This window comes from Acinonyx jubatus, chromosome E1 (assembly GCF_027475565.1).
Source record: "Acinonyx jubatus isolate Ajub_Pintada_27869175 chromosome E1, VMU_Ajub_asm_v1.0, whole genome shotgun sequence".
In the NCBI taxonomy this organism is placed as follows: Eukaryota; Metazoa; Chordata; class Mammalia; order Carnivora; family Felidae; genus Acinonyx; species Acinonyx jubatus.
In genome coordinates, this window is record NC_069397.1 from 5,953,047 (window position 1) to 5,978,673 (window position 25,627).

At 45.1% G+C, this 25,627-nt stretch overlaps 1 protein-coding gene across 3 annotated transcripts in view; it reads left to right on the top strand.

Annotated features, from left to right (window-relative positions):
• Positions 1-25,627, top strand: part of MAP2K4 (mitogen-activated protein kinase kinase 4) — a 137,866-nt gene that overhangs the window by 59,253 nt on the left and 52,986 nt on the right. For all 3 annotated transcript variants that reach the window (XM_027047464.2, XM_027047465.2, XM_053212426.1), the window contains 2 exons: positions 8,670-8,844; positions 23,555-23,674. In XM_027047464.2, the coding sequence (XP_026903265.1) occupies positions 8,670-8,844; positions 23,555-23,674 (295 nt within the window). The remainder of the gene's footprint in view (positions 1-8,669; positions 8,845-23,554; positions 23,675-25,627) is intronic.

The window sequence follows — 25,627 nt, forward strand, 5'->3', positions numbered from 1 at the left end:
ATACAGTAGAAGACATCATGATGTTTATAAAAAAGGATCAGCAAGTTTTTTTTTTTTAAGTTTATTTTTGAGAGAGAGAAAAAGTGAGAGTGGGGAGAGACAGAAAGCGAGAGAATCCCAAGCAGGCGCCACACTGTCAGCACAGAGCCCGACACGGGGCTCAAACCCACGAACTGTGGAGCATCATGACCTGAGCCGAGGTTGGACGCTTAACCATCTGAGCCACCCTGGCGCCCCCAGCAAATCTCGAGGGGAGAGCAAATTTGGATAAATAGGGAACAGGATTATTGATTAGGTGATAGGTGAGAAAATAAGGCATTGGCAGGAAGCTGGAAAGGCAGTGGTGGAAGGAAGTCCATTTTGCACACGGAAGTGAACTTGAATGATACTGCGGGGCAGAGTGAAATGGCACGATCGACTTGAGAGCATGCACGTTTCTGAATGTTTTACAGGTATAAATTCATAAATAGAATGGGAAGGTAAACACGCTCTGGAGAAATATTTACAGCGCAGGACCAAGAGTCAGTCGATAAGTTAATAACATATACTAATAACTCTTAGCAGAAGCAGCAGCAGGAAAACAAAGCTTTGGCAGGAGGGCGCAGGGGTGTTCTCCCAGGGACTTAACCAAGGAAGAGACACTTGCTCGCCAAGTGGCAAAAAAAAAAAGTCCAACTCTAAGAGTAAGAAACCACACTGCGGCTTAAAAGAGTGATCTCACCCCTGATCACCTTTTAGGTGGGCGTGAGGGAAAAGGGCACTGTGGACGGGGCTCTGTGGGCACTCGCTTAACAGTTTAGCCTATACCCTTTACGTTTGTCCGAGTACTTATCCTGCTGCTGAATTAGCACAGAAGGGTGCCCTCTGGATTTAGCAGAGGGTAGGGGTGGAAGATGAACTAGAGACATCCCAGGTAGCCATGGCTGTGCTGGCTATATTTCTCCAAAGAACAAGTCCACCCACCTATGTGCAAAGCCGGGCAGCTTTATTGGACGCTTTAGATAGAAATAAAGCTTTTCCCAGTTCCAGTCTCAGGAATGCTCTGGAACATCATGTCACAGTTTTTTATTTTTTTTGGGGGGGGGGGAGGGGAATCTGTAGGATTTTAGAAACTTGTACACATCAGTCCGAATCGGTGAAAGGATGGTAGTGAAAACGCAGTAGTGATGATTCAGTGTTCAGTAAGTAGTGAAAAGACAAAGTGGTCATTTCTGTCCAGAGGGTCGGTGATCAAAGAGGGTACACTAAAGGACTTCACTGCAAACATGTGGGCTCAGAAATGACAGCTTTCAGATTTTCATGTAACAAGATGTCCCCCTTATTTCAAAAAATAATTTTCTTATATCGCATTTGCGTCTTAATAAGGTCTGTATTGCGTGGATTCATTCTACCCCTCATTTTGCATGTTTTGTAAAAGAAAACACACATATTCTACTTATTTGTGATGCCCACAGTATCTGTGTCGGTTTCTCTCTCTCTGTGTGTGTGTGTGTGTGTGTGTGTGTGTGTGTGTGTATGTCTGTCTGTCTGTCTGGGCATGTTTGCCCTAGAGTTTGGAACTGCTAGTCGCTGGGAACAGGGATGATTAGGGCTGGCTGGAAGAAATGAGGGATGCCAGAGTTAAGGACTTTATTCAGGGAAGTGTTCTTGGCCTGTTTGTAACTGGTCTGTGGACTTGAAACCATTTTAGCATCATTGACCCTCAGCCACTAAGTGCTCATAGCACTTCCCAGTCATTGTCGTGACCAGACTTCCACCTGTTCCCTCCCTCTTCACCACTGCCAGATGCTAGGGACCTCCTCCCGGGACAATCACTGGGAAATAAGATGTCCTTGGGGGCTGCATTAACCGGAAATGAGTTTGCATATCAACAGCATCAGCGGTGAGGACAGAAAGCGGCTTAAGTAAGACAGTTTATTTCTCTTTCTGGAGATGTTGTCTGGAGATAGGTAGGCGTAGGGTTGGTGAAATGGCTTCACGGTCATCAGAGTCTAGAGAGCCGTAATTTTCTTCTCCCTCATTCTCAGTACATGGTTTCTATTCTCAAGGGACTTGAGGGTGATTGGAACTCCAGTCCTCACCAGTATTCCAGGCAACAAGAACCAGAAGGGGGAGAAAGAGAAGAAAAAACCCATGACCTTCCTTCTGGCTGAGTCACCTCCTTTTATCTATTTATTTTTGGGACACAGAGAGAGAGAGAGAGACAGAGAGAGAGCGAGCACAGCAGGGGAGGGGCAGAGAGAGAGAGAGAGAGAGGGAGACACAGAATCTGAAACATGCTCCAGGCTCTGAGCTGTCAGCACGGAGCCTGACGTGGGGCTCGAACTCACGAACCGCGAGATCATGACCTGAGCCGACTGAGCCCCCAGGTGCCCGAGCTCAGCTCCTTTCAAATACTGCATTCATCCTACTGCCTCTAACCACAAGGAAGTTTGCCTTCTCCATCCGCTTGGGCCATCATAACAAAATACTACAGCTTGGGTGGCTCCAACAACAGAAGTCTATTGCTGGCAGTTCTGGAGGCCTGGAAGATCAAGGTGCCGACCAGGTAGGTTTCGTCCCGAGGATTCTTCCCTTGGCTCGTTGGTGGCCGCCATCTTGCTCTGTGACCTCTGCTTTGTGCAAGCGTGAGGGTGGGGGAGAGCCTGTCTCCGCTGGGGTCCTTCTAAGAAGGACACTAGTCCCATCCGATCAGGGCCCCACCCTTATGACCTCGTTTAAACATAATTATCTCCTTGTAGGCCCTGTCTCCAATACAGTCACGCTGGGGGTTAGGGCTTTGACATGAATTTTGGCGAGAAAGGGGGGAGGGGGAGCGCAGGTGATTCCATAGCAGTTGGGAAGTGTAGTGTTTTAGCTGCGTGTAGTGTTTCCCCGAATAAAGAAGACCTTATCGAGAAGAGGAGGACAGGTGTTGGCTGGCAGCTGGCGGTAATTGCCCCGGGGGGGGGGGGGGGGGGGCTGCTGGCTCAGTTCCCCGGATGGATCATCAGGTGCTTGAAGGCGGAATCCTATGGAGGATTCACTGAAAGCAGCTAAGGATACTCGGTAGAAAATCATCCACGGAGAAGTGGGAAAATGAGAGAGATTTGGAAGTCATTGCTGATAAAACACAGTCCCTTAGTCTCAAGAAAGCGGTATTCCAGGGAAAGTCAGGAAACCTTTCTTCCCCTTAGGAGTGTAGCTTAGGAGTCAGGAAACCTTTTCTCTCCATGAGTGTGTTTTCTGCTATTCATATATATATATATATTTTTTTATTTTTTATTTTTTTTTATTTTTTTATTTTTTATTATTTTCTTCTCTAGGCCTGCTATTTAGTTAGGACAGAAATTATATCTTTAAAAAAATTTTTTTAAAACGTTTAAAATTTAAAAATTTTTATTTTTGAGAGAGAGAGTGCAAGCTGGGGAGGAGGGCAGAGGGAGAGAGAGAGAGAGAGAGAGGGAGAGGGAGAGGGAGAGATCGAGAGAGAGAGAGAGAGAGAGAGGCTCTCCAGCAGGCTCCATGTTCATTGTGGAGCCTGGTGCGGGGTTTGCTGCCTCGACCCTGGGATCCTGACCTGAGCCGAAATCGAGAGTCAGATGCTCAACCAATCGAGCCACCCCGGTGCCCCCAGAAATTGTATCTTAGGACAGAAATTGCAGTCAGCAGACTGCACGTGATCTCCTTGTTGCCTTTGAGACTCTGGGTGAGCTTTTTCTAGAAGTGGAATAAACTGGGACTTTGAAGCTACAGCTATGACTCAGGTCACCAAAAGTATTTGTCTTTTGTCTTTCTGAGCACTTGTACAAGGGGGCCAAAGGGAATTGACTTTAGTTTATAGGGTTAGCTGCAAAGCGGTGAAATTCTTGGTGTCTGGAGGCTCTGAGGTCACCTTGAAATTGCTATATTTTCTTTGAACCCTAGGAATTGCACGATTGCATTTCGTTTTATTACTGTCTAATACTTTGTGAAAATGTTTGAAAATCTTGGTTTTTGGTTCTCTAGAAGTCTAGTTAAAAAGCGGAAAAGGCTTCATTCCCTTTGTATTGGGCACCAATTGAGAGAGATGGTAAGATTTGTCTTATCCTTGATAAATGCTTGTTTCTTTATTTTGAGAGAGAGACAGAGGGAGAGAGAGACTCTCCAGCAGGCCCCGTACTGTCAGCACGGAGCCCGGCATGGGGCTTGATCTCACGAACTGTGAGATCATGACCTGAGCAGAAATCAAGAGCCAGGCGCTAAACTGACTGAGCCACCCAGGAGCCCCTACCCCTGTCTTATTCTTGACAAAATGAGAAATGTAGCTCTGCATTTGAGACCTGAATAGTTTGCTGACTCCTCCTCGTGGCCTCATGTAATTAGACTTCCCCATCCTGTGAGTGGCAGCCTCTCATAATGCATGACAGAGGGATACCCAGAGCATCCGTACCCTCCGTGTAGGAAGGCTGGTTTCAAAAGAGAGGACTTGACCTGAGTGTGTTCAGTTTCTTTATTCGTGTTCTCTGGTCAGCCCGTAAGGGCTCAGGTGAGACACCAGATCCCTCTCCGTGGAAAGATGAAGCCTGGGGGGCAGGGGAATAAGGGTTCCCTGAAAGAGTAGAAGAGGGAAGGCCTAGAACCTCTGATTTTTTTCAGTCATTCATACGGCATCCCTTTACAAGGCCAGGGAGCATAGTCTTTGGAACATGATGATATGACTGCAGGGGACGCGGACCCAGTCCATTCACGTTAATTAGCGAATCTGGTGGTAAGATGCACTGTGTCCACGAACCGATTTTTTTCAAGTTTGATTCAAATTGGTTAATAAAATGGATCCATTTTTTTTCTTTTTAGGTTTTAATCTTTCATGTTGGTGTCTGTAGATATCACCAAGGTTTATTATTGCCACTCAACTCCTACTTCCCTTTATATAAGAGAAAATATTTTATGGTGACATCAGTCTGTATCTAAACCGCTTCCCTGGTGTTGAGATCTATCCCCAAGTACATCCTGTTGGAAATACTGTATTCAAGAGGGGTACTCTTTAAATCTGATTTGTGATCTGTAGGCATTAAATATGTAAGCGTATAGCTCACTTGTTAACTGGAGTGTGTATCACTTGATTGTCTAATTACAGGTCTTCTTACAACAAAAACTATTAAAATTTGTTTCCATGTTGAAGACCTCTAGATCCAGAGGAGAACGTTACCGATTTTCTTAGGGACTTTTCTGCGTAGGTGGGTAGATATGGGGCTGGGGTTGTGTTTCTGTATGAGATTTGGGTTAGTTTGAGACTTGGAACCTCCATCGCTTGCTTGTTTCTTGAATACGGCCCAACAGAGGGAATGGGTAAGATGTCTGGGTTAAGAATTGCTCATGTGGACCGCACTTACCATGCATTTTAGAAGGCTGAATATAAGAGTAAAGAAAAGGTCATAGGCTGAACTTAGTTACTGATGAGGCAGAGAAAGCCATTGGGGATTGCTTACAGATTTGTGGAGTTGAGCTGAACTAATTTTCAGGTAAGAAATTAATAATGAAATGACTGGGAATTTCTGATATGCCTAACAGAAGTAACACTTAAATCTTGATTGACACATTTGCCTCCATAGAAAACCACCACTAAGGTTTCGGGCACTCGGTACAGTTGCTTCACTGGTTGACTGCTCTAGTGTGAGGGTAAAGGGTCAGGCCAGGCTTCCACGTGTGGTCACTACAGCGCTGTATCTCTATCCAGTCCTTCTTTGGAAGCCACTAACTCTTAAAACAATAGCTGTGAAATTGATTCAGTTTTGCTGGAAAGGTTTCCAGCCTGGTAGGAGCAAAGACTCCATGAACACACCTTCATGATGGCATAACCATAGCATGTTTTTTTTGTGGTTTCCACAACTTTTTTCCAGTCTAACTGAGAAAATGGACTGTGGGTGGTGACCACATTCTGCCCTCCATCTTCTGTCTTCGCAGCTTTATTGAGATATAATTCACATCCCATAGAATTCACCCCTTACACTGTACAGTTCAGTTGTATTGTATTCAGAGTTGTGTACTTTCCTGTATTCAGACTTGTGTACTCAGTTTTTGAACATTTACATTAGTCCAAGAAGATAACCTGTACCCCGTAGGTGTCAATCTACAGGTGTTCCCTTTAAAAAAAAAAAAAAGAGAGAGAGAGACCTTCTCCAGAAACTACACAGCAGGCTACAGTAAGCGACATTATTAGAAGAGCTACTCCATAATTCTGAAATTTGATCTTTCAATAGGTAATATTATAACTTGCTATTCTGTGATTTAGGTAGTAATGAAACACTCCTTTCATTTCTCAGGAATGCTGTATGACACAATGTATTCATGAGAATGATGTCTTTTGCCACATTCTCTTGGTTAGAAGCAGGTCATAGGTCCTGTCCACACTCAGAGAGAGGAGCCTACACAACGATGGGAACCCCAGGGATGTACAGATCGCGGAGATCACCTTTGAGCCTGTCTACCATGTCCCATAAATTAGCGAATAATTTAAAACACGTTGCTTCCAATTTACATGTAATTTTAACTGTTTTTCAGCTATGCTCAGCGGTTGCCCACTGCTGGACGTTTCACCAGTGATTACACTGAGCCATAGGGATGGTGTTTACTTGCCAGTGATCGGAGAACAATGATCATTACAAATGAACCTTCTTTTTCTTTCTTTGTTTCTTTCTTTCCTTGCTTCTTTCTTTCTTCTTCTTTTTGTTTTAGTGCTTATTGGTTTATTTTGAGAGAGAGGGAGAGCGTGTGCACGCAGGGAAGGGTCAGAGAGAGAGGGAGAAAGAGAATCCCAAGCAGGCTTTGTACCATCAGCACAGAGCCCAATGTGGGGCTCAGTCTCACAGACTGTGAGATCATGACTTGAGCCGAAATCAAGAGTTGGACGCTTCACTGACTGAGCCACCCAGGCGCCCCAAAAACGAATCTTCTTTACGTTAGGATACTTCTGCATCATGAAAAAGATTACTAAGACAGTTCGTCACTAGGTTTGGTTGGTGAAAATATGTCATAAACAAGACAAGAATTTGCGTGAAGAAAAGCTGGTAGTATGACTTATTATGATCCTGGAATCTGGCATTGGGAATGTGGTTTCCCGAAGTGGTTACTTAGACAAAGTGTATTAGTCTTTGAACTACAGTCTTGAAGCATGGTAATTATGAATACTAGTATATGTGGGAATTCTGGGGAAGTGATTTTAAAATTCTGAATATTTTGAGAACCTTAAAAGTAGCTACAAAAATCAGTTCCAGTAACCTGAGAAAACATTTCTGTATTTTGGAAGAAGTAAAAGAAATAAGCATGTCAACTTTTCTTGCTTGTATTACCTGATCAGATTTTAAAGAGAGTCTGACCATTTCGTATGAAATTGAAGAAAAATATCAATGATATTCAAGAATCTTTTTCTGGCCTGTTGCCCTCCCTGGCTTGATAGAGTTCATTACTGCATTGATCTGTGGGGGCAGGGGAGAAAGAGACACCCATGAGGTGGTTTTCCCATTTTTCATTTTGGATTTGCTTTTTTTGTTGTTGTTAATTTTTTAAATCTTTATTTATTTTTGAGAGAGTGAGAGAGAGAGACAGAGTGAGAGCAGGGGAGGAACAGAGAGGGAGGGAGACACAGAATCCAAAGCAGGCTCCAGGTTCCAAGCTGTCAGCACAGAGCCCAACGCGGAGCTCGAACCCACAAACCGCGAGATCATGACCTGAGCTGAAGTCGGACGCTTAACCGACTGAGCCACCCAGGCGCCCCGGATTTGCTTTTTTACAAAGCATGGTTACAAGTTCATCCTTTGATCTCCAGGTTGGAATTTTGGAGATGGTTTTAGAATGTAATGGAAATCTGTAAGGAGTGGGTCCTTTTGTCCATGAATCATTTAGTTTTCACCTCGTTGCTATATCTGTGAACAAAGACTGAGAGGTTCAAGTTTGAATAATACATGAGAGTTTTTCTCTTAGTGCCTGCTGGCTATTTATGTAACCCATCCCCTACCCCAGCATGGCATAAACAGGGACAGGGACAGGGCAGTATGGTAAGGTGTTAGTTCCCAAACTCTGCTGGGGTCACCTGGGATCTTTAAAAATACTGGGTCTTTTGGACTCCTGCCCCCAGATACTCTGATTTAATTGCTATGAGATGGTAACCTGGGCATCCAGAGTTTAAGAATCTCGCCAGGAAATTCTAATGTGCACCAAAGTTTGGGAGTGCCTGTGCCACAGGTTGAGGGCCTGGAGTATTAATGTCGGGTAAGGTTGGGTAAGAACTTTCTGGAAATGAGGTCTGTCACTCCTGGGCGTCTGCATTTAACAATGCAGTTTTGCAAAGGTTTGAGAAAGCTCTCACGAGTCTATAGAATTACTTTCTTCAGTCAATGGAACCTTGGTTTTCTGAATCCTCTTAAAGCTATGATCATTGACTCCCTAAATTAGGCCTTCCTTAATGAAGTCAGTGTGTCAAAAAAAAGAAGACGATGCAGAAAAAACAAAAAACAAAAACAAACAAAAACAACCCACTAAAAACAACAACAACAAAAACAAAACAAAACAAAGCAAAAAAAAAAAAAACCCCTCGAAAACCCTGGAGGTCAGACCGTGTTTTTTCCCACGCGTTCATCAGTGCTAGCTATCAGAAAAAAAGTCCAAACCTGTTTAAAATGTGGCACAATTGCTTCCCGGTATTTTAACAGAGAGAGGCTGAGAACACACAGCATCGAATCGTCGGGAAAACTGAAGATCTCTCCTGAGCAGCACTGGGATTTCACCGCGGAGGACTTGAAGGACCTTGGAGAAATCGGACGAGGAGCTTACGGTTCCGTCAACAAAATGGTCCACAAACCAAGTGGGCAGATAATGGCAGTTAAAGTAGGTGACGCCCGTCCTTCTTTTTCCGGTGCTTTCAGCCGTTAGGTGCAACTTCCTGGTGCAGTCACTCCACTGTTGTTCTGTCCTCTCCCGGCTTGTGTGGCCAACGTGGGTGTTTGTAAAACCGTTTCTCCAAATCCTTTGAGGGTGTGAACCATCCCGAGGCTGTCTGGCCGCTGGCATGTGTTTCCCTCCCCTCCGAAAGCGCCGAGGGGGTGAAGTGCGCGTGTTCGCTGCGCTCTTGGCATGATGCGCTAACGTGTTTTCAACTCCAGGCCCTTCCGCTGCCAAGGTGAGTTCAGGCTGGGCGGCCGCACCCCTGGGAGCAGGGCAGTGCTGCACCGAGCCAGGCGGGGAGCTGGACGAAGAGGCAGCGCACTGGGTTGGGCAAGGTGCGGGGCTAGGGCTAACAGCAGTCTCACTGAAGGTTTCCTGGAAACCACGCACATGCTGTTGCCACTAACCTCAACCTTACTCGGCCCTGACCGGCTCGGCTTCTGTTTGTTTTTTCATCTCCACCCAGTACTGCCCTGTTCCCCGGTTCGAAAGCTGGACTTGAAATGCGTACCTCGTGATAATGCCGTCACATTTCGTCCTTGCTGTGAGTGTCTGCCACCTAATACGTTCATGTGAAGAAGACAGCAGAGTGGCCCGGAGTGGAGATCGGCCCCACAGGCTGTCCTTGGCGGGCTGATGTCGGTGCCTGTTACGCATCGATGCCGTCCATCCGACTCCTGTGGGGCCTGCGTAGTTGTAACGTGTCCATTTGTTTGTTTAGATGTCGAGCAGATGTTCGCTGTGTCTCAGATGTTACTGGAAAATGGACAGTGTTGGGGGTGGCGGTTTAAAAAGAAAAAGGCAAAAGGGGATCCGAGTTACAATTCTTACGGGAAGCAGTAAATGCCTCAGTTTACACAATGGAGAATGGGTTTGCAGACAGTGTCGGCTAATCATCTTCCTGTCGAAACGCCTGTTTGGAGACTTTTTCAACGTGGCTTGATTGACTAGGCGCCTCAGTGTCGTAATTGACTTTTGGGAGGGGATTCGCATCACATTAATAGAAGATGCTCTCTGTGTTAAAGTTTACTGTGAGCAAAATGTTACTCTGTTTTTGCCTCCTTCACTGTTGAGCATTTCTCTTTGTGGGGTCATATAAACCAATGAGAAATTCATGATGGGGAAAACTTGTATGGTTCTTCACCTCGTTTTTGGTCATTGTTCTTTTGCATTGTGATGACGACTGTGGACCTTTTTCTTAGGATGCTGCATACGTCTGCAAAATCTTGCACGTGAACTGTAGACCTCTAAAGACGCATAGGCTACGCCCTCTGCTTTGGATTATCTCTTGAAATAAACTGGTACTCTTCTTGGAACGTGAAATGATTCCTCTATATTTATTTTGTGCCGCTGCAATGGAAGTGGGAAGTCATTTTATTGAGATTTTTCTGGATGAGTGTTGCACTGCTCTTCTGTATGCTGTCTGTGCATGACATCCGCTTTTACTTGGCTGGGTCTTAAGGGAGAGCTATCCTATGTAACTAAAGCTTCTAAACTTTCTTCCAGGTACTAGGGAAGGAGCTTTTAAATAATTATGTCCTGCGATTTTCAGCCTGCACTCCATGCGTTTTACTATGTTGATCGTTATCATAATCTGTTTTAGTAATCTGTGTCGACTGCGGCCACAGTCAGTAGGTTTTCAAGGGAAATGAAGAAGGTACTTGCTTCATTGTGACTTGAAGGAAGTTTTTCTTAATTTGAGAACTTTTGAAACTCTGTAGTGCTCACTCAAGTTTTGAAGGCATTTAAGAGTGAAAATAGGAAGTTGTTGTCTGCTGTTTGTAATTTGACCTTATTTTGAGAGCCCCTGTTGGCGTGGCTTTGAAAATCCCAGCTCTTAAGAAATACTTGGAGGGGGTCATGGGACCTCCAGATGGGTAACTCTCACATCTATACCTATCAGTTGGTACTGTCTCCGTTTGTTTATCACCTTGAGTTCTTTTTAATTTTTTAATGTTTCTTTATTTTTGAGAGAGAGACAGACAGACAGAATGTGAGTGGGGGAGAGGCAGAGAGAGAGGGAGACACGGACCGCGAGATCATGACCTGAGCCGAAGTCGGATGCTCAACCGACTGAGCCACTCAGGTGCCCCGTGTTTATCAACTTGAATTCTTTTTTTTTTCAATTTTTTAAATGTTTTTATTATTTTTGAGAGAGAGAGAGAGAGCAGGGGAGAGGCAAACAGAGAGGGAGACACAGAATCCAAAGCAGGCTCCAGGCTCCGAGCTGTCAGCACAGAGCCCCAACTCAGGGCTCGACCTCACAAACTGTGAGATCATGACCTGAGCTGAAGTCTGACGCTGAACCGACTGAGCCACCCAGGCTCCCCATCACCTTGAATCCTTGAGCAAGCGGGTCCGTTTAGTGTGGGGAAGGTGGTGATGTGACGTTATCAACCGACCTATCAGTGGGGCGTACCATTGGATTCCATGACGTCATATGATACTGGAAGAGGGTTTTTCCATTCACATACATGACAGTTTGATACCAATTTGCAGACTGGTGTTTGCCTCCCACTGCAGTTTTTAAATGTGTATCTTGTGGGTCTCTCTGAAAAAGCTTAGCCTTTCATCACACCTGAGCGAGTGTATTCCTTATCACATAGGCACGTGGACAGATGGACAAGAGCAAACACCCAGGGACGGTGTGTGATCAAGACATTAGGTCTGACGTAGACAGCCTGATTACTAAGCGCCCTCTGTGTTCAGCCTTGAGATAGGACTACAGAAATTTAAAAGAGTGGGAGACAGTGGTTCGCACTCCTGTGAGTTTTCCCTGGTTGTTGGTAAAATGAGAAACGCACTGTACTAGTGTTTTACTATGCACTGGGGAATATGGAGGGGTTAACTTAGTAGATACTAAGCTTACGTTGGAAATAAGTCATCCTTAAGACCTATTTGCAGTTCTGTACAAAAGTGGACTGTGGTATTAGCCTGGTTGTATTATCATTATTCCTCATTTTTAGTTTTGGTTTTTTAAATTATTTTAAGCCCAATGTGGGGCTTGAACTCACGACCCCAAGATCAAGGGTCACATGTTCTTCTAACTGAGCCAACCAGGGGCGCCCCTGAGTTTTAGTTTTGAGGGAGCCCTTCCCCAAGTTTATTTTGCCACCTCTAAGAAATGTCTGAAAAGACCTGTTAGTTAGTAGAAACGGTTGTCTCCAAGATGTAATCTAAAAATCAGCTAAGATATAATAAATCAAACTCAGCGAGGTAGCATACAGCATGTGTAAGAGTTGTACATACAACAATTTCTCTTTTTTTTTGAGAGAGAGAGAGAGAAAGAGAGAGGGAAAGCGAGAGGGCACATGTGCATGTGTATGGGGTGGGAGGCACAGAAGGAGTGGGAGAGAGCTTCCCAAGCAGCCTCTGTGCTGGGCATGGGGTTCGATCTCATGACAGGGAGATCGTAACCTGAGTCGAAATCAAGACTTGGATGCTTATCCTACTGAGCCACCCAGGCACGCCAACAATTTCTTGACCTTTGGCCCGAGGACAGTTCCTGAAGCTGCCAGTGAGGTTCGGCATTAGGACCTAAGATGTGGAAAATCTTGACCCTTCAGTTTTAATCACACACTCATGGGAAAAAGGTCTTCCTCTTCTGTGACGGGGAGTGATACAGCTGGTTTGTCTTGTCTCCTGACTGACTGAGTCACGGGGCTGCCCAGGGCAAAGCCGTTGTCCTGGCCACCAGGTCTCCTAAAGCTCAGGAGGGACCACCTTCGGCTCTGGTAGGGTACTTCGGGCTTCAATCAGCATCTTCGGCAAATAACATTTATTTAATACCCCATTTCGCATGATGTTGGAATGACCACTAAATGAAAAAAATGAGACCCACACAGACCCTGTCCTCTAAGAGTAAAGTAGGTGCCTGGTTAGCTCCCTTCCGGGGCTAATTGTAATGGGGAAAGGCCCGACATTCAGATCAAATGTTTGAGGAAGGCATTGGCATCGGGACTAGGTTTCTGGGCTAGGGTTAGAGAAACTCACGTCTGGGAGAAACGCCCAGCAGAGTCAGGTCCTCAGATGATCCGAATCAGCATGTCTGAGCAAATCTGGGGACACAGGAGTGAAGAGTTGGAAAGAGTTCAGGCCCGTGGGCTGGAATGGAGTGGTATGGCAGCCTCGGGTTGTCAAGGGAGTGAAAGGGATTGATGCCCCTGCAGACGGAGGGCAGTGGAGTTGTTTGTCAGAGGCTTGACCGTTGAGCGAGGCTGACCTCTCGTGGGAGGATGAAACCGATGGCAGGCAGGTAGGTGGGGATGGGAACGTGCCCGGTCAAGGTTGCCAGGGTTGATACTACGAAGAGCATTCAGTCTTCAACCTGAGAACTCATCTGTGCAACTCAGAAAGACGGACTGGCTGTCTCAGATTAGGTGCTTAGGCCACACTGAGCTAGCCACGTGACCTTGGACTGAAGGGTTTCAGGCGTTTCCCCTTTCTCGAGGATGGGCCTCGCTCATCTTGTTCTTTCAACCCTCAGTTTTTTCTCTACTGCTCCAACTCTACTGGTGTATCGGTTTCAGTCTTCCCGGTCCATCCTAGGCTGGTAACCTGATCTCGATTCCTGCTTCTCCTTGGTATTTGGATCTCGCCTTCAGTGTCCTTGACGTACAGTTGAGACCTAGGTTAACCCTCATGCCTGGTGGGAAGGACCAGAGGGCCCCCCCCCCCCCCCAGCCTTGGGGCTGGATGGTGCTTGCGTCTGCTCCCTAGGTAGGCCTCCCCCACGCAGACAGTGCTGTAAGTATGGCAACGTGGGGGTCGGCCCCTGTGGACACCTTGCCACTTCTACCAGAAGTTCCCTTACTGAATAATTTTGGCGGGAACTGTGAGGCTCACTGGAGGAGATTCATTGTAGTCCTTAAACATTGGTTTCGCACACTGATCGGAAAGCGCTAGAATGATAGTTGACCGGAGCGGCCTTACATTTGCGAAGCTCCTTTCGGATGGTGTAGAGTGCTTTGTTAGGCAATTCTACCGCGTGTTGGAAGGCCAGCGTGCGTGCTAGCGTTTGATTTTCCAGATCACATGTGGAATGCAGAAGTCATGGCTGCCTGGTTTTGAATTGGGACTGGATTCCAGGGCCTTCCACTCTTCTTTGATCGGCTGCATCCTGTGGCTTAATTAAGCCATCCATGGCTGCTGGAGCCGTGTTACGGTGTGTTCCTAGCGTTGCTTGAATGTCACGGTGTTCCAGGTGAAAAGTGAAAAGTGCTAACAGAGGTGGGCAGATCCAAAGGCTGTGGCAGGACTGCCCTCCGGTCAGCTTGGCTTTGAACTCGTGTAGCTCGGAACCCCTCACATAGACGTGTTCCCGTTGTTCCTAGCGTTTTTCCTTCATGGGTTCTTTCTGTTGATAGCATCGTATGTAGACTCCAATCAATAACATAGACTAAATAGCACTGTTCTGGCTGATGTAAGGGATAGGGGATGGCAACCCCGTGCCTGCCAATATTGGAAGGATGCTCTGGGCTCGTGAGCTCTGAGGAAACCTTTGGAATCTGTAGCTCAGCCCGTGTCGCAGTTTGGAGAAGAACCTGTCTTCCACCCTTTGGTCTAAATGAGGACCATCTGACCCCCTATTTGATATGCCTCCTGCAAGTGTTCTGTCATTTTTGTTGCTTTTGTCTTACGGTCATGCCCCGGATGTTGGTGGTATGTCATTTCCACTTGCGTCGCACTTCGGTGTCATGGGTATGGAAGTAATGACCTGTCACTTGCCACCGATGATCTTTCGGCCCTTGTAAAATGTTAGCGCTACGGCTGTGCTCTTTATATGTGGATGATGTCATTAGTAAAGAGGAAGCCGGTGATCAAGACACGTCCAGCTTGTCCCATTAACCTTGCCCTCGGGGCAGCCCTGCCCATGACGTAATAAATCCTCCATATATTTTTGGAACCGATCTCCCCAGTTCTCTGGTGACACATCAGAGAGGATATGTACAAGGAATTGCTTGGGCCGCAGTCTCCTCAGTGAGGAGAATAGGAGGTACTACTATTAACTAATTAATTTGATCAAGAGACAATTGAGAGTTCATTAAATTGCTTCTAAAGGCTTGGATGATTTGGCAGTTAAGAATTAGTATTCTTTCTTCCTGCCCTGGTAGAAACATGTCTTCCTAATTTAAAACAATTGATTTAACAGGCACACTTATTATCTGTTACTCTTTGACGTGAAAACCAATTTTGCATCTGTGATCGGCATTCCAAATACTTGCCTTTTTTAACTTGTTTCGGCTAATGTTGCTGTCTGCCTTCATGCCGTTAGTGACGGCATTGTGAGAGTGACACAGTGGGCATTTTTGTATGTGATCGATTCAGAAGATTCCAGCAGCCAAGGATGAACCTGGGTAGCAGGGAGGAGCCTTGCTGCAGCTGTGGAACATGGAATCTTTGTTTTGGACTTAAGAAAATGAAAATGTGGCCCAAAGGGGATAATAAATAGCACGTTGACGTGCTGCCGTGGTTTCTGGGGTTTTCCACCCTTTGTATTGGAACTGAATTCTGGACATTTCTGTTGGGAAAGCAGCGTGTTTGTAAGGATCCACTGGGGCACTTGGGGGAATCTGAGTGCGATCCTATCTCCCATCCCCTGCGTCACTGATTTAGGTTGCTGACTGCAGTGGACCCCCCTTCATATTTTACCCACAGACGCTAATCATAGGAGGGTTCTTTGCAAGGAACGCTTAACAAATGGAATGCATTTATGGCGTAGCAGTATTGGCATTTGTGATTCCAGGAACAGGACACATTTTCAAAATATCACAGCTATATCAATTAAGATAATCCTTGTTCTTTTCGTCCTTTGATTTTATTAAAAAACTTTTTTTATGTTTTATTTATTTTTGAGAGAGAGAAAGAAACAGAGTGCAAGTGGGGGAGGGGCAGAGAGAGAGGGGGAGACACAGAATCCGAAGCCAGGCTCCGGGCTCCGAGCTGTCAGCACAGAGCCTGATGCGGGGCTTGAACTCATGGACTGTGAGATCGTGACCTGAGCCAAAGTCGGATGCTTAACCGACTCAGCCACCCAGGTGCTCCACCTCCTTTGATTTCAAATGGAATAGTTCCTGTGGAGAGGAGTCCCACCTAAGATCCCACGTGATCTGTTTGCTCGTGGATCAGTTCTAAGATTTCTGTGTGGCTGATATTTATCAATGTCCACTTGGTACAGACGGTCAACACAAGGAGCTTTGGGTGTCGCTTTTGTCCTGGGAGTGGTTGGTCTAGCTATCGTATCACTCTGGCAAGACATTGGTAGTTGTTGTTGTTTTTGTTGTTGTTGTTTGGCAGTTTCTTGAAATACAGAATGCTCATGCTTTTGGTAACATTGGTTGGTGGTCAGTGATTACGTGTAGGAGTGAGCCACAGTCACAGTCATTGGAGTTTCAGCTTTTTGCCAGTGATCACAGACCCTGCACGGTTTTGCTGAAGAGTATATACCTTCTGGTGCTCTAGTTTGGATTGGTGACAAATTGAAAGTGACACTTTGTCAGATTGCCTTTTTAAAAAAATTTTTTTTAATGTTTAATTTATTTTTGAGAGAGAGAGAGAGAGAGACAGAGACAGAGACAGAGCATGAGTGGGGGAGGGGCAGAGAGGGAGACACAGAATCCGAAGCAGGCTCCAGGCTCCGAGCTGTCAGCACAGAGCCTGACGCGGGTCTTAAACCCACGAACTGTGGGATCATGACCTCAGCCGAAGTCAGACGCTTGACCGAATGAGCCACCCAGGTGCCCATGATGTCAGATTGTCTTAATCAACACCCAGATCGTCTTTGAAGCCACCCACTCCTTTCTCGTACAGTGATGGAGCCCATCTCCTTGCGGAGTCTCATTGTATCCGTGCCCTAATTTCTCATCGGGGAACTCACTTCTCTCACTTTTAAATGCTCGTACTTTATTCCAGCTTCTTCTAGGTAGTTGGAGATGAACGTGTGCAGCAGGGGTATGAGTCACTGACCTTACCCTTAATGACCTTGTTATACTGCCCTCGGGACCCTCACCTGAGCCCTACAGAAACCTGACAAGATTTTGTTTGAGAATTTGGGGGGCCTTATCTGCTGGGGCCTAGCGGTCATGCCCTGCCACATTAATTACCCCATTTCTGCTGTGTCCCCTCATCTCATTCCCCCCATACATATTTTCTCCGTTTCAAAACAAAAACAAGAAAAGAATATCAGTTAGAATTGGTAGATATTTGGCAAGTTTATTTGACTGTGTTGCTATTTTCAAGTCTGTCTTTGTAAAAGTTCATTCCTGGACTCCTCAGTTCTCGACTCCTGGTTGGTTTGCAGATGACTTTTATCTTTTTTGTCTGGAATGATCCAATCCTAGGAACGAACATCTGTCCCACACATTGGGGAGCTGCTGTTTTTAATCGAGAGCATATATGACTTGTCATCAATCTCACTTTATTCTGTGTCTTTCGAGAATATGATGAGCTGTTTTCCCCTTCTCTGGGCAGGACTGGGATCCGGTAACCCAGAGGGCCTTCCCTCGCCATACACACAGACTGTCCAAGAGGTGGAGCTTGTCATCTGACTGTAGCCTTTTCTGCTAGCTTGAGTTGGCAGGAAGAACCCATGTCACCGGAACACAGGCAGATGCAGACTGGGCCATCTCGAGGCAAGCCTCTGCGCAGTCCCCAGTGGTGTATGTCCAGCCTCCCTGGCAACTGAGATGGCTTTGAGAAGTCTGACGTGGGGCTGTAAGGGTTCGCTCTGAGTCAGAATGAGCGTAAGCATCACTGCCAGCTGGGTATTTAGTCAGCACCCAGGCGCAGTGCTCCTTGGTGACCTTCTGAGGACCGACCCTGTGGGCCTTTCTTCCTTCGCTTCTTCTGGGGCTCGTCCCTTGGCCTTTGTGTTGCTAACCTTTTTCCCTTTTCTTTTTGCCACAGTTGAGCCGTCCTAGCCGCATCCCCTAACAGCGACTGGGCCGCCGTCACACCCTTTCCTCCTACCCCTTCTCCTTGTTCCTGAAAATGAATGTAGGACAGGAAGAGAAACAAGCAGAAACGACACGTCTTCATATGTCTAAGGGGTGAAAGCACTTTCTCTGAGAGTGTTTTCCTCTATCTTCTTTGCTTCTCGGCCCCCACCCCTCCAGCCCTGCTCCTTGAGCAAACAGGTTTTTAATAGTTCCCACAATCCCTTTGCACTATAACAACCGGTCTTAATCTACTGGAAAGTTCTTCCCGCTTACTGCTGTTAGTTTCATCCAAAGTCATTTACCCCTGAGGAGAAGCAGGACACTGCGAGGGGGACGTGGGGCCGGCAGGGTTTGGAGTTAACGGGCGAGAATCGTGTCCATGTGAAGGTCCCGGTGTATTTAGAGGCCATCTGGAAGGACGCCACATTGAAATAGCTGTTCGCTATCAGTAGAGGAGTATTTATGCCTTAAATTTAAATGGTCGCACGTTGAGGCATTCCAAACGAAGGCCACGTATAAGCTGTCAACGTTTAGATTTACCAATGACTTCCAGACGTCACGTTGCACAGGCACAAGGAAAGCGACCTTTCAGCAACTTCTAGATGTTTCTGTCGCTGTGGATCGGCACTGTCCTCAGAGTGGACACTGTTGTGTTTTATGTACGAGGTAGGAGAGGGCAGGAGGATGGTTTTGAGCTGAAACTTTTAGCTTGTCCTTTGGAACCTGTTAACTATCACTACAGCATTATTCCCAGGCCCCGCCAGTGGCGTGACTTGGATTGGAGGTTTTAGGAAAGCGAAGCTCTGTGGGCTTTTTTCTTTTTCACTGGATAAGAACCATGTACAACCCTAACAGTCGTAACAATGGAGAACTGGTCAGTCAGCGCATCCCTTTTCTGGGTCACCGAAAGACTTTTCGCTGGGGTCATTTGGGCATTGCCGCTCTGTAGCTACGTGCTGTTTTTATTGGCATCTGCCTCCTCTCGTGTGGAGTGTAAAACAACCTTGAATACAAATTTAGACGACAATTTTTCAAATATTTTTTTAGGGGCGCCTGGGTGGCTCGTCAGTCGAGCGTCCGACTTTGGCTCAGGTCATGATCTCACGGCTGGTGAGTTCGAGCCCCACACTGAGCTCTGTGCTGATGGCTCAGAGCCTGGAACCTGCTATCGATTCTGTGTCTCCCCCCCCCCCCCCCCCCGCCCCTTCCCCGCACAGTCTCTCTCTCTCAAAAATAAATAAACATGAAAAAAAATTTTTTTAAATATTTTTTTAGCTTCAAGTATATAAATTTCTTCACTGTGGAAAATGGCTTTTTCACGTAGGGTAGTCATTCTTGTTTGGATTTTAAGTGTCTTCTCTACATTTTGTTCCAAATAAGGTAAAACTTGCAATGATTTGAAAATACGTCATTATTGGAAAAGCAGTGTGGCTCAGTTTTCAAAAAGCACAGTTGCATTTGTCCTGAGAGCATGTAATAACTTAAGTTAGGTTAAGAAAATAGTGACAAGTAAAAGAACTCAATAATGAAGGCAGGAGTGATTTTAATGAATTCTGATATTTGGTTGAAAATGAAACTTAAAAACGTTAAGGTTCTTGAGATGATTTTCTTAAATGTTTTGTGGTTTTGTGTGAGCTTTTCAACTCTATTTTTTATGAGAGGGAAAAAAAGGTTTTCCGAAGTCAAGTAAACTCTAGTCTTCTCTAACTTTTTTTTTTTGAAGCTTATTTATTTCTTATGAGAGAGAGAGAGAGCACACACGAACAGAGGAGGGCCAGAGAGAGGCAGAGAGAGAATCCCAAGCAGGCTTTCACGCTGTCAGCACAGAGCCTGACGTGGGGCTCGAACCCACGAACCGTGAGGTCATGACCCGAGCCGAAATCAAGCTGGATGCTCAACCATCTGAGCCACCCAGGCGCCCCAGTCTTATCTAACTTTTAAATTTATGGCATGAATGAAACTTTTCTGTGACTGAAGACATTTATCAATACATTTGATTTCTGAACATTCTAATTAGGGGAGATTTTTACAGATACATTGGCAACGCCTTTGTACTTTTATTTTCCATCCCCCTCCATTAAGAAAAGCTTTTTTTGGGGGGCGCCTGGGTGGCACAGTCGGTTAAGCGTCCGACTTCAGCCAGGTCACGATCTCGCGGTCCGTGAGCTTGAGCCCCGCGTCGGGCTCTGGGCTGATGGCTCAGAGCCTGGAGCCTGTTTCCGATTCTGTGTCTCCCTCTCTCTCTGCCCCTCCCCTGTTCATGCTCTGTCTCTCTCTGTCCCAAAAATAAATAAACGTTGAAAAAAAAAATTAAAAAAAAAAAAGAAAAGCTTTTTTTTTTCTCTCTTTAATTTGAAGATCTAATTGGCTTTATGAAGCAATCCATGAATCAGACAGCGTCCCGTGTGGCAATGAGAGGGGAGCTCCCAAGGACAGTTTCCTGAAGGGAAGGGGGGTTTGTTCATGTCTTCAGTTTTCTGTGATTTTCTGCCTAAATATTTGAGAATCTTGGCTGTACTTACCTGCAGTGGTAGAACTCTTACCCGTACACATTGTTTTGTTCTATTAGAAAGGCTGTCTTTGGTCGTGACTCTTATTAACTATTCTCTCATTGGTTATTGTTAATCTTTGATCACTGTTAAGTATTCTCCAATGTGAACATTTATTGAATTATTGAGTTAAAATCATTGATTTGAAGCGACCACTATTGTAGGTGTGTGAGTGGTTAATCCCCCTTTTTGAGTCCTTTAGGACTTTTGGATGAGTTTATTTTATTAAGTATTCCCATATAACAAATGTTGCAGTAGAATCCTGAAACTTACGTATAATTAAGAGTTAGCTCCTGCTTACTCAGTCCCAAACAGTCCCGACTCTTGTACCCACTGCCTGCCCCATGGGCCAGATGTTCAGAGAGCGTGAAGAGGTGTTCACCCGCTGACAAGCATCCAGGAGCGGAATCTATTTCCTGGGGGGCCGGCAGGCCACACGCAGCAGCCCGTGTTCTATTTTGTGCCAGTGGTGGCATTAAAGAACAGCTTTCAGATGAGTCGGTTTTACTGCCATGCCGATGAGCTCAAACGTTAGAGCGGGGCCAGGGACTCTCTCCATTCTGGCTCACGGGAATCCTGTCCAGGACTGAGAAGGAGATACCAGTCCGATGCTGGGGCTTCCGTGAGGCCTCCAGGCCATGTGGGAGCATGCATCCTTGCTGTAGCTACAGCAGTATTTTTAGAAATTGGTCCTCAAAAGTCAGTTAATGATAGTAACTCTTGAGGTTTTGGCTGTAATGTGATTTCCCATAGTCGAAATGCAAACAGTTGCACAAATTGGAAACTTAGAAAACTGTATAACCAGCTCAGGAAAAGAATCTAGCAAAGAGGGCATCTTTTACAATAGTGTCTTGTGAGTGTGAGTGTGTTTATACTTGTCCGTATATCCATACAGGCAAAAACAGAAAAATGTTTTTAAACCTTTAAAACCTTTTTAAACCTTAAAAGGAGAATCCTTTAGTTGATGGACATCTCCCCCAGAGTATCATTTCCTTTTTTGTCCCCCATTTGTCTCTGATCACGAGCTCTTTTTCTTTTAAAAAGTTAAAAATGTTAAAAAATTGCCTTCCCCAAACGAGTATTTTCACAGCTATTCTTTTAACGTTCTTTCTTTCTTTCTTTTTTTTTTTTTTTAAGTAAACTCTACACCCAATGTGGGGCTTGAACTCACAACCCCAAGATCAAGAGCTGCACACTCCCCCGACTGAGCCGCCTTAAGTTACTTTTTTTTTTAAAACAGGAATAAAATGTAATTTAAATGTTTACCAGAATTATCCATGTCATGGTTTTGAACTGATAACAAATCGTATCTCTGGGCTGTTTTGACTTTTTACAAACATACTTTGTGAGCAAACGTTATCCTGATGTTGATTAAAAAAAAATTTATTTATCCCCAAACTCTGATCATCTAATAGTCCATAAAATATAGAAATGAGAGAAAGAAGGAAACTTTTTTTAATTTTACAAGTATGAGCCATATTTTGTCATTGTTTTTCTTTTTTCATATTTATTTCTTGTTTATCTGGCCAGTTAATACCCAATGTAAAAATTTTAAGTAAATCAGTATATATGAGATGTATGGGAGTCAGTAAATTCTATTTGCTGTCAAGTACTGTAGCTAACGGGCTATAAATTTTAAGTAGCACAATGAAATTTGTTTGTGTGGGGAATATATGGAATGTCTCATTTAGTGGGGAGAGAGGAAAACGAAAGAAGCTGCTTCTATTCCTTCTACAACCGCTTATTGTCATGTTACATGGAATACGTCTTTTGTATCTCTCTGTGCCTCTGGCTTCTCTTCTGTAAAATGGGCTCAAGGATTTAATTGTCTGCCTTCATCCCTTTCAAGAACATTGAGGACAGATACCTTGAAGTCTTTGGAAGACAAAATGCCACGTTGTGTATTTTTTGATATACTAACTTGCCTTGTAAGTATGTACTATACGTTGTACAGAGCAGTGCGTTGTGACCTTGTGAACTTCTTGATGAGAAAAACGTTGTTTGCATGCCTCGATGTTAAACTATAACCTCATTATTCATGTTTTACGCTTTTCTGAACTTGATTCTTTCCTGTCTCGCTAGTGCAGTGGGAACTGTCCCTCGGACGTGTCCATGTACAATACCATTATGTGGTGGGAGGTGGGGGTGCTAAGTTTTCGAGGCAGTCTTTTAGAATTTGGCACAGAAGTCCTACAGGTGCATTAGGGATATACCCCAGGTCTGCCGTGTACGGAGAAGAAGGCCTCATCAGTTTAGGGATAGACAAAGAGCCCTCGTTTTTTCATTTTTAGATTTTTCTTCCATATGTTATTACTACCCTACATTCTGACTCCTGGGGTAGAGAGTCAGGTAGAACTTTTTGTTCTTTTTTTTTTTTTTAATGTTTATTTATTTCTGAGAGAGAGAGAGAGCACATGCAAGTGGACAAGGGGCAGAGAGAGAGGGAGACACAGAATCTGAAACAGACTCCAGGCTCTGAGCTGTCAGCACAGAGCCTGACACGGGGCTCCAGCCCACGAACCGCAAGGTCATGACCTGAGCCGGAGTCGGATGCTTAACCAACTGAGCCACCCAGGCACCCCAAAACTTTTTGTTCTTAATGCACCAGAAAGTGTGGCAAAGGGGGACTATTGCAGTCTAGGATTTGGGGGGCAGGGACTGGGGTCCCTGAGCTTCCCCTGAACTGATTCCCATTTTGACCTCTTCTGGACTCTTTTTCCAGCTCTCATGAATGAGGATGTGAAGCTCACGATTGTTCACACAAGAATTGCTTAAAGTCTCGCTCATTGTGGTTTTCTTTATATTTGCATGTGACGGTTAATTTTCACTGCTAGGAACTTTGTTATATAACTTCCAACGTCATTAGTGGATGCTTGTGGTTAAAAAGTCCTGTGTCCTTTAAAGAAATTCTTAAGTGCTGTTTTGCTTCAAAACAAAACAAAAAAACCCCCCAAAAACATAAATACGTAAAACAAAATCTCCTAAGTGCTATTTTGTTTTTCTGCGATAAAAATTGTTCTTGTAAAGTCTAAGGAAGATGATCATTTTTTATGTCTGGTTAGCATTTATGACATTTGCTTATAAATTTTCAGTCTTGTGGTAGCCTTTGTTCTCAGGTTTCTAAAGTTGTTTTATGTGTTTGTGACATCTTTTGTCATTCTTTTCCAGAGAATTCGGTCAACAGTGGATGAAAAAGAACAAAAACAACTTCTTATGGATTTGGATGTAGTAATGCGCAGTAGTGACTGCCCGTACATTGTTCAGTTTTATGGTGCACTCTTCAGAGAGGTAGGAGCAAACACTTTGGGGTTTTAGCCAACGAATAAATATCGAACTGGAGTAGATAAGAGGATGACAGGCTTAGGTTCTGATCTTCAGTTAATTGCCATACAGTAGCAGTAAGCTAACTGCTCAATGTTTAGTGTATAACCATGAGAGTCTACGTATTAATTTCCAGCACTCACCATTCCTCAGTTAAGGGGCGAATCTCGTACTTTTTATATACATATATGTATTTATGGCTGTTGTATGTGAATCCCCTATTTCCTTTCTTAGAGTTTCTGTTCTTTAAGAACCTGGCAAATCAGCCGACTTCTGAATATTAACCCTCTACCGTAGGTTAAGTTCTTCCTGTTGTTGACTCTGAACTCCGTTGGTGTTCCCCCCGCCACTGTCCCCCTTTTGAAACTTTATTTCTGTCATCAGATGTATCTGCATTTAACATAAGCATTTACTCGTCCTCCTCCAGAACCCTCAGTACAACCCAGGTGGAAATAAACAGGCATAATAGAAATTCTTTCTTTTATCGAATCTCGTTATCCAGAGCTGTTTGTAGAAACTGCACGGTCTTGGATGGTCGTGGGCTCACGTGTCTTCTTTCAGCCTCTGGGTATTTTGCGTCCTGCTGAAGGTTGTCACTTCTGCAATTTCCAGTCCTTCCACTGCCTGACGTAGGGCAGGGAGTTAGGGCAGTGGGCGGGACTGGAGCTGGGCTTGGATCGGATACTTTCTGGGGTCTGGGACAGTCCTCCCGCACTTGTGGTATTTCGTTAGGTGAGTAGGACTTCAACTGAATGAACCTTTAAGCACTTTTTGTTTTTTAATGTTTATTTTTGAGAGACAGAGAGACAGAGCACAAGCGGGGAAGGGGGCAGAGAGAGAGGGAGACACAGAATCCGAAGCAGGCTCCAGGCTCTGAGCCGTCAGCACAGAGCCCGACGCGGGGCTCGAACCCATGAACTGTGAGATTATGACCTGAGCCGAAGTTGGATGCTTAACTGACTGAGCCACCCAGGTGCCCTGAACCTTTACACACTTTTAATACTCTATAAAATACCAATCTAATTTCTTTTTAAAGTTTATTTATTTATTTTGAGAGAGAGAGGGAGTGTGAGAGAGCGCACACGAGCTGGCGAGGGGCAGAGAGAGAGAAAGGAGAGAGAGGATCCCAAGCAGGTTCTGTGCTGTGAGCACAGAGTCTGGTGCAGGGTTTGAACGCACGAACCATGAGATCATGACCTGAGCTGAAATCAAGAGTCGGACACTGACCTGACGGAGCCACCCAGGCGCCCCAGTACGATTCTCATTTTGAAAATGTTGGGCTGAGTTTGTGCTGGTGGGGTCGTTGCGAGCTGGTGAGGAGCCCCCTGCCCCTTCTTTTTGGGACTGGATCACAAAGCGTGTATGTAGCCTTGGGGGTTTTGTTGTGGCTCCTGCCTTAAAAAATACTGTGTTGTGAGACAGCACTGACTGTAGCCCTGACTAGAAGTGTATCAAATCTTGTCACGCAGAGGTTAGTCAATTGATTCCCCCACTCGATCCCTACATTTGCATTTACTTGCTTTTCTGTGCTTTTGATGGGTGACTCTGTCAATGGAATCCTGCTTCATGATCGCGCCCGGTGCTTTGTTGAATCCGTAATTCATGACTGTTAAGTCTAGTTTCATGCAGTTTCTTTCTACGCCTGCCCCTGTACTTTTTATGACTCAGATATTCGTTTTTGTGGCCAGACACACCGAATCTGTTGACTTACTTCACCAAAGCACGTCGGTTGTGTGTCGCGACGTGTGCAGTTCTGTGTTCGGGAACGTACCTAAGTATTACATAATATCGTGCCGTTTGTAAGATCACATCTGGAACTTTCTTTATGTCGCCCAAGGCTCTTGCCATCTCCTCCTCCCTTCTTCCCCCAGACCATGGATTTATTCTTCATAATCACTAAATCCTCTGGCCATTTTACTC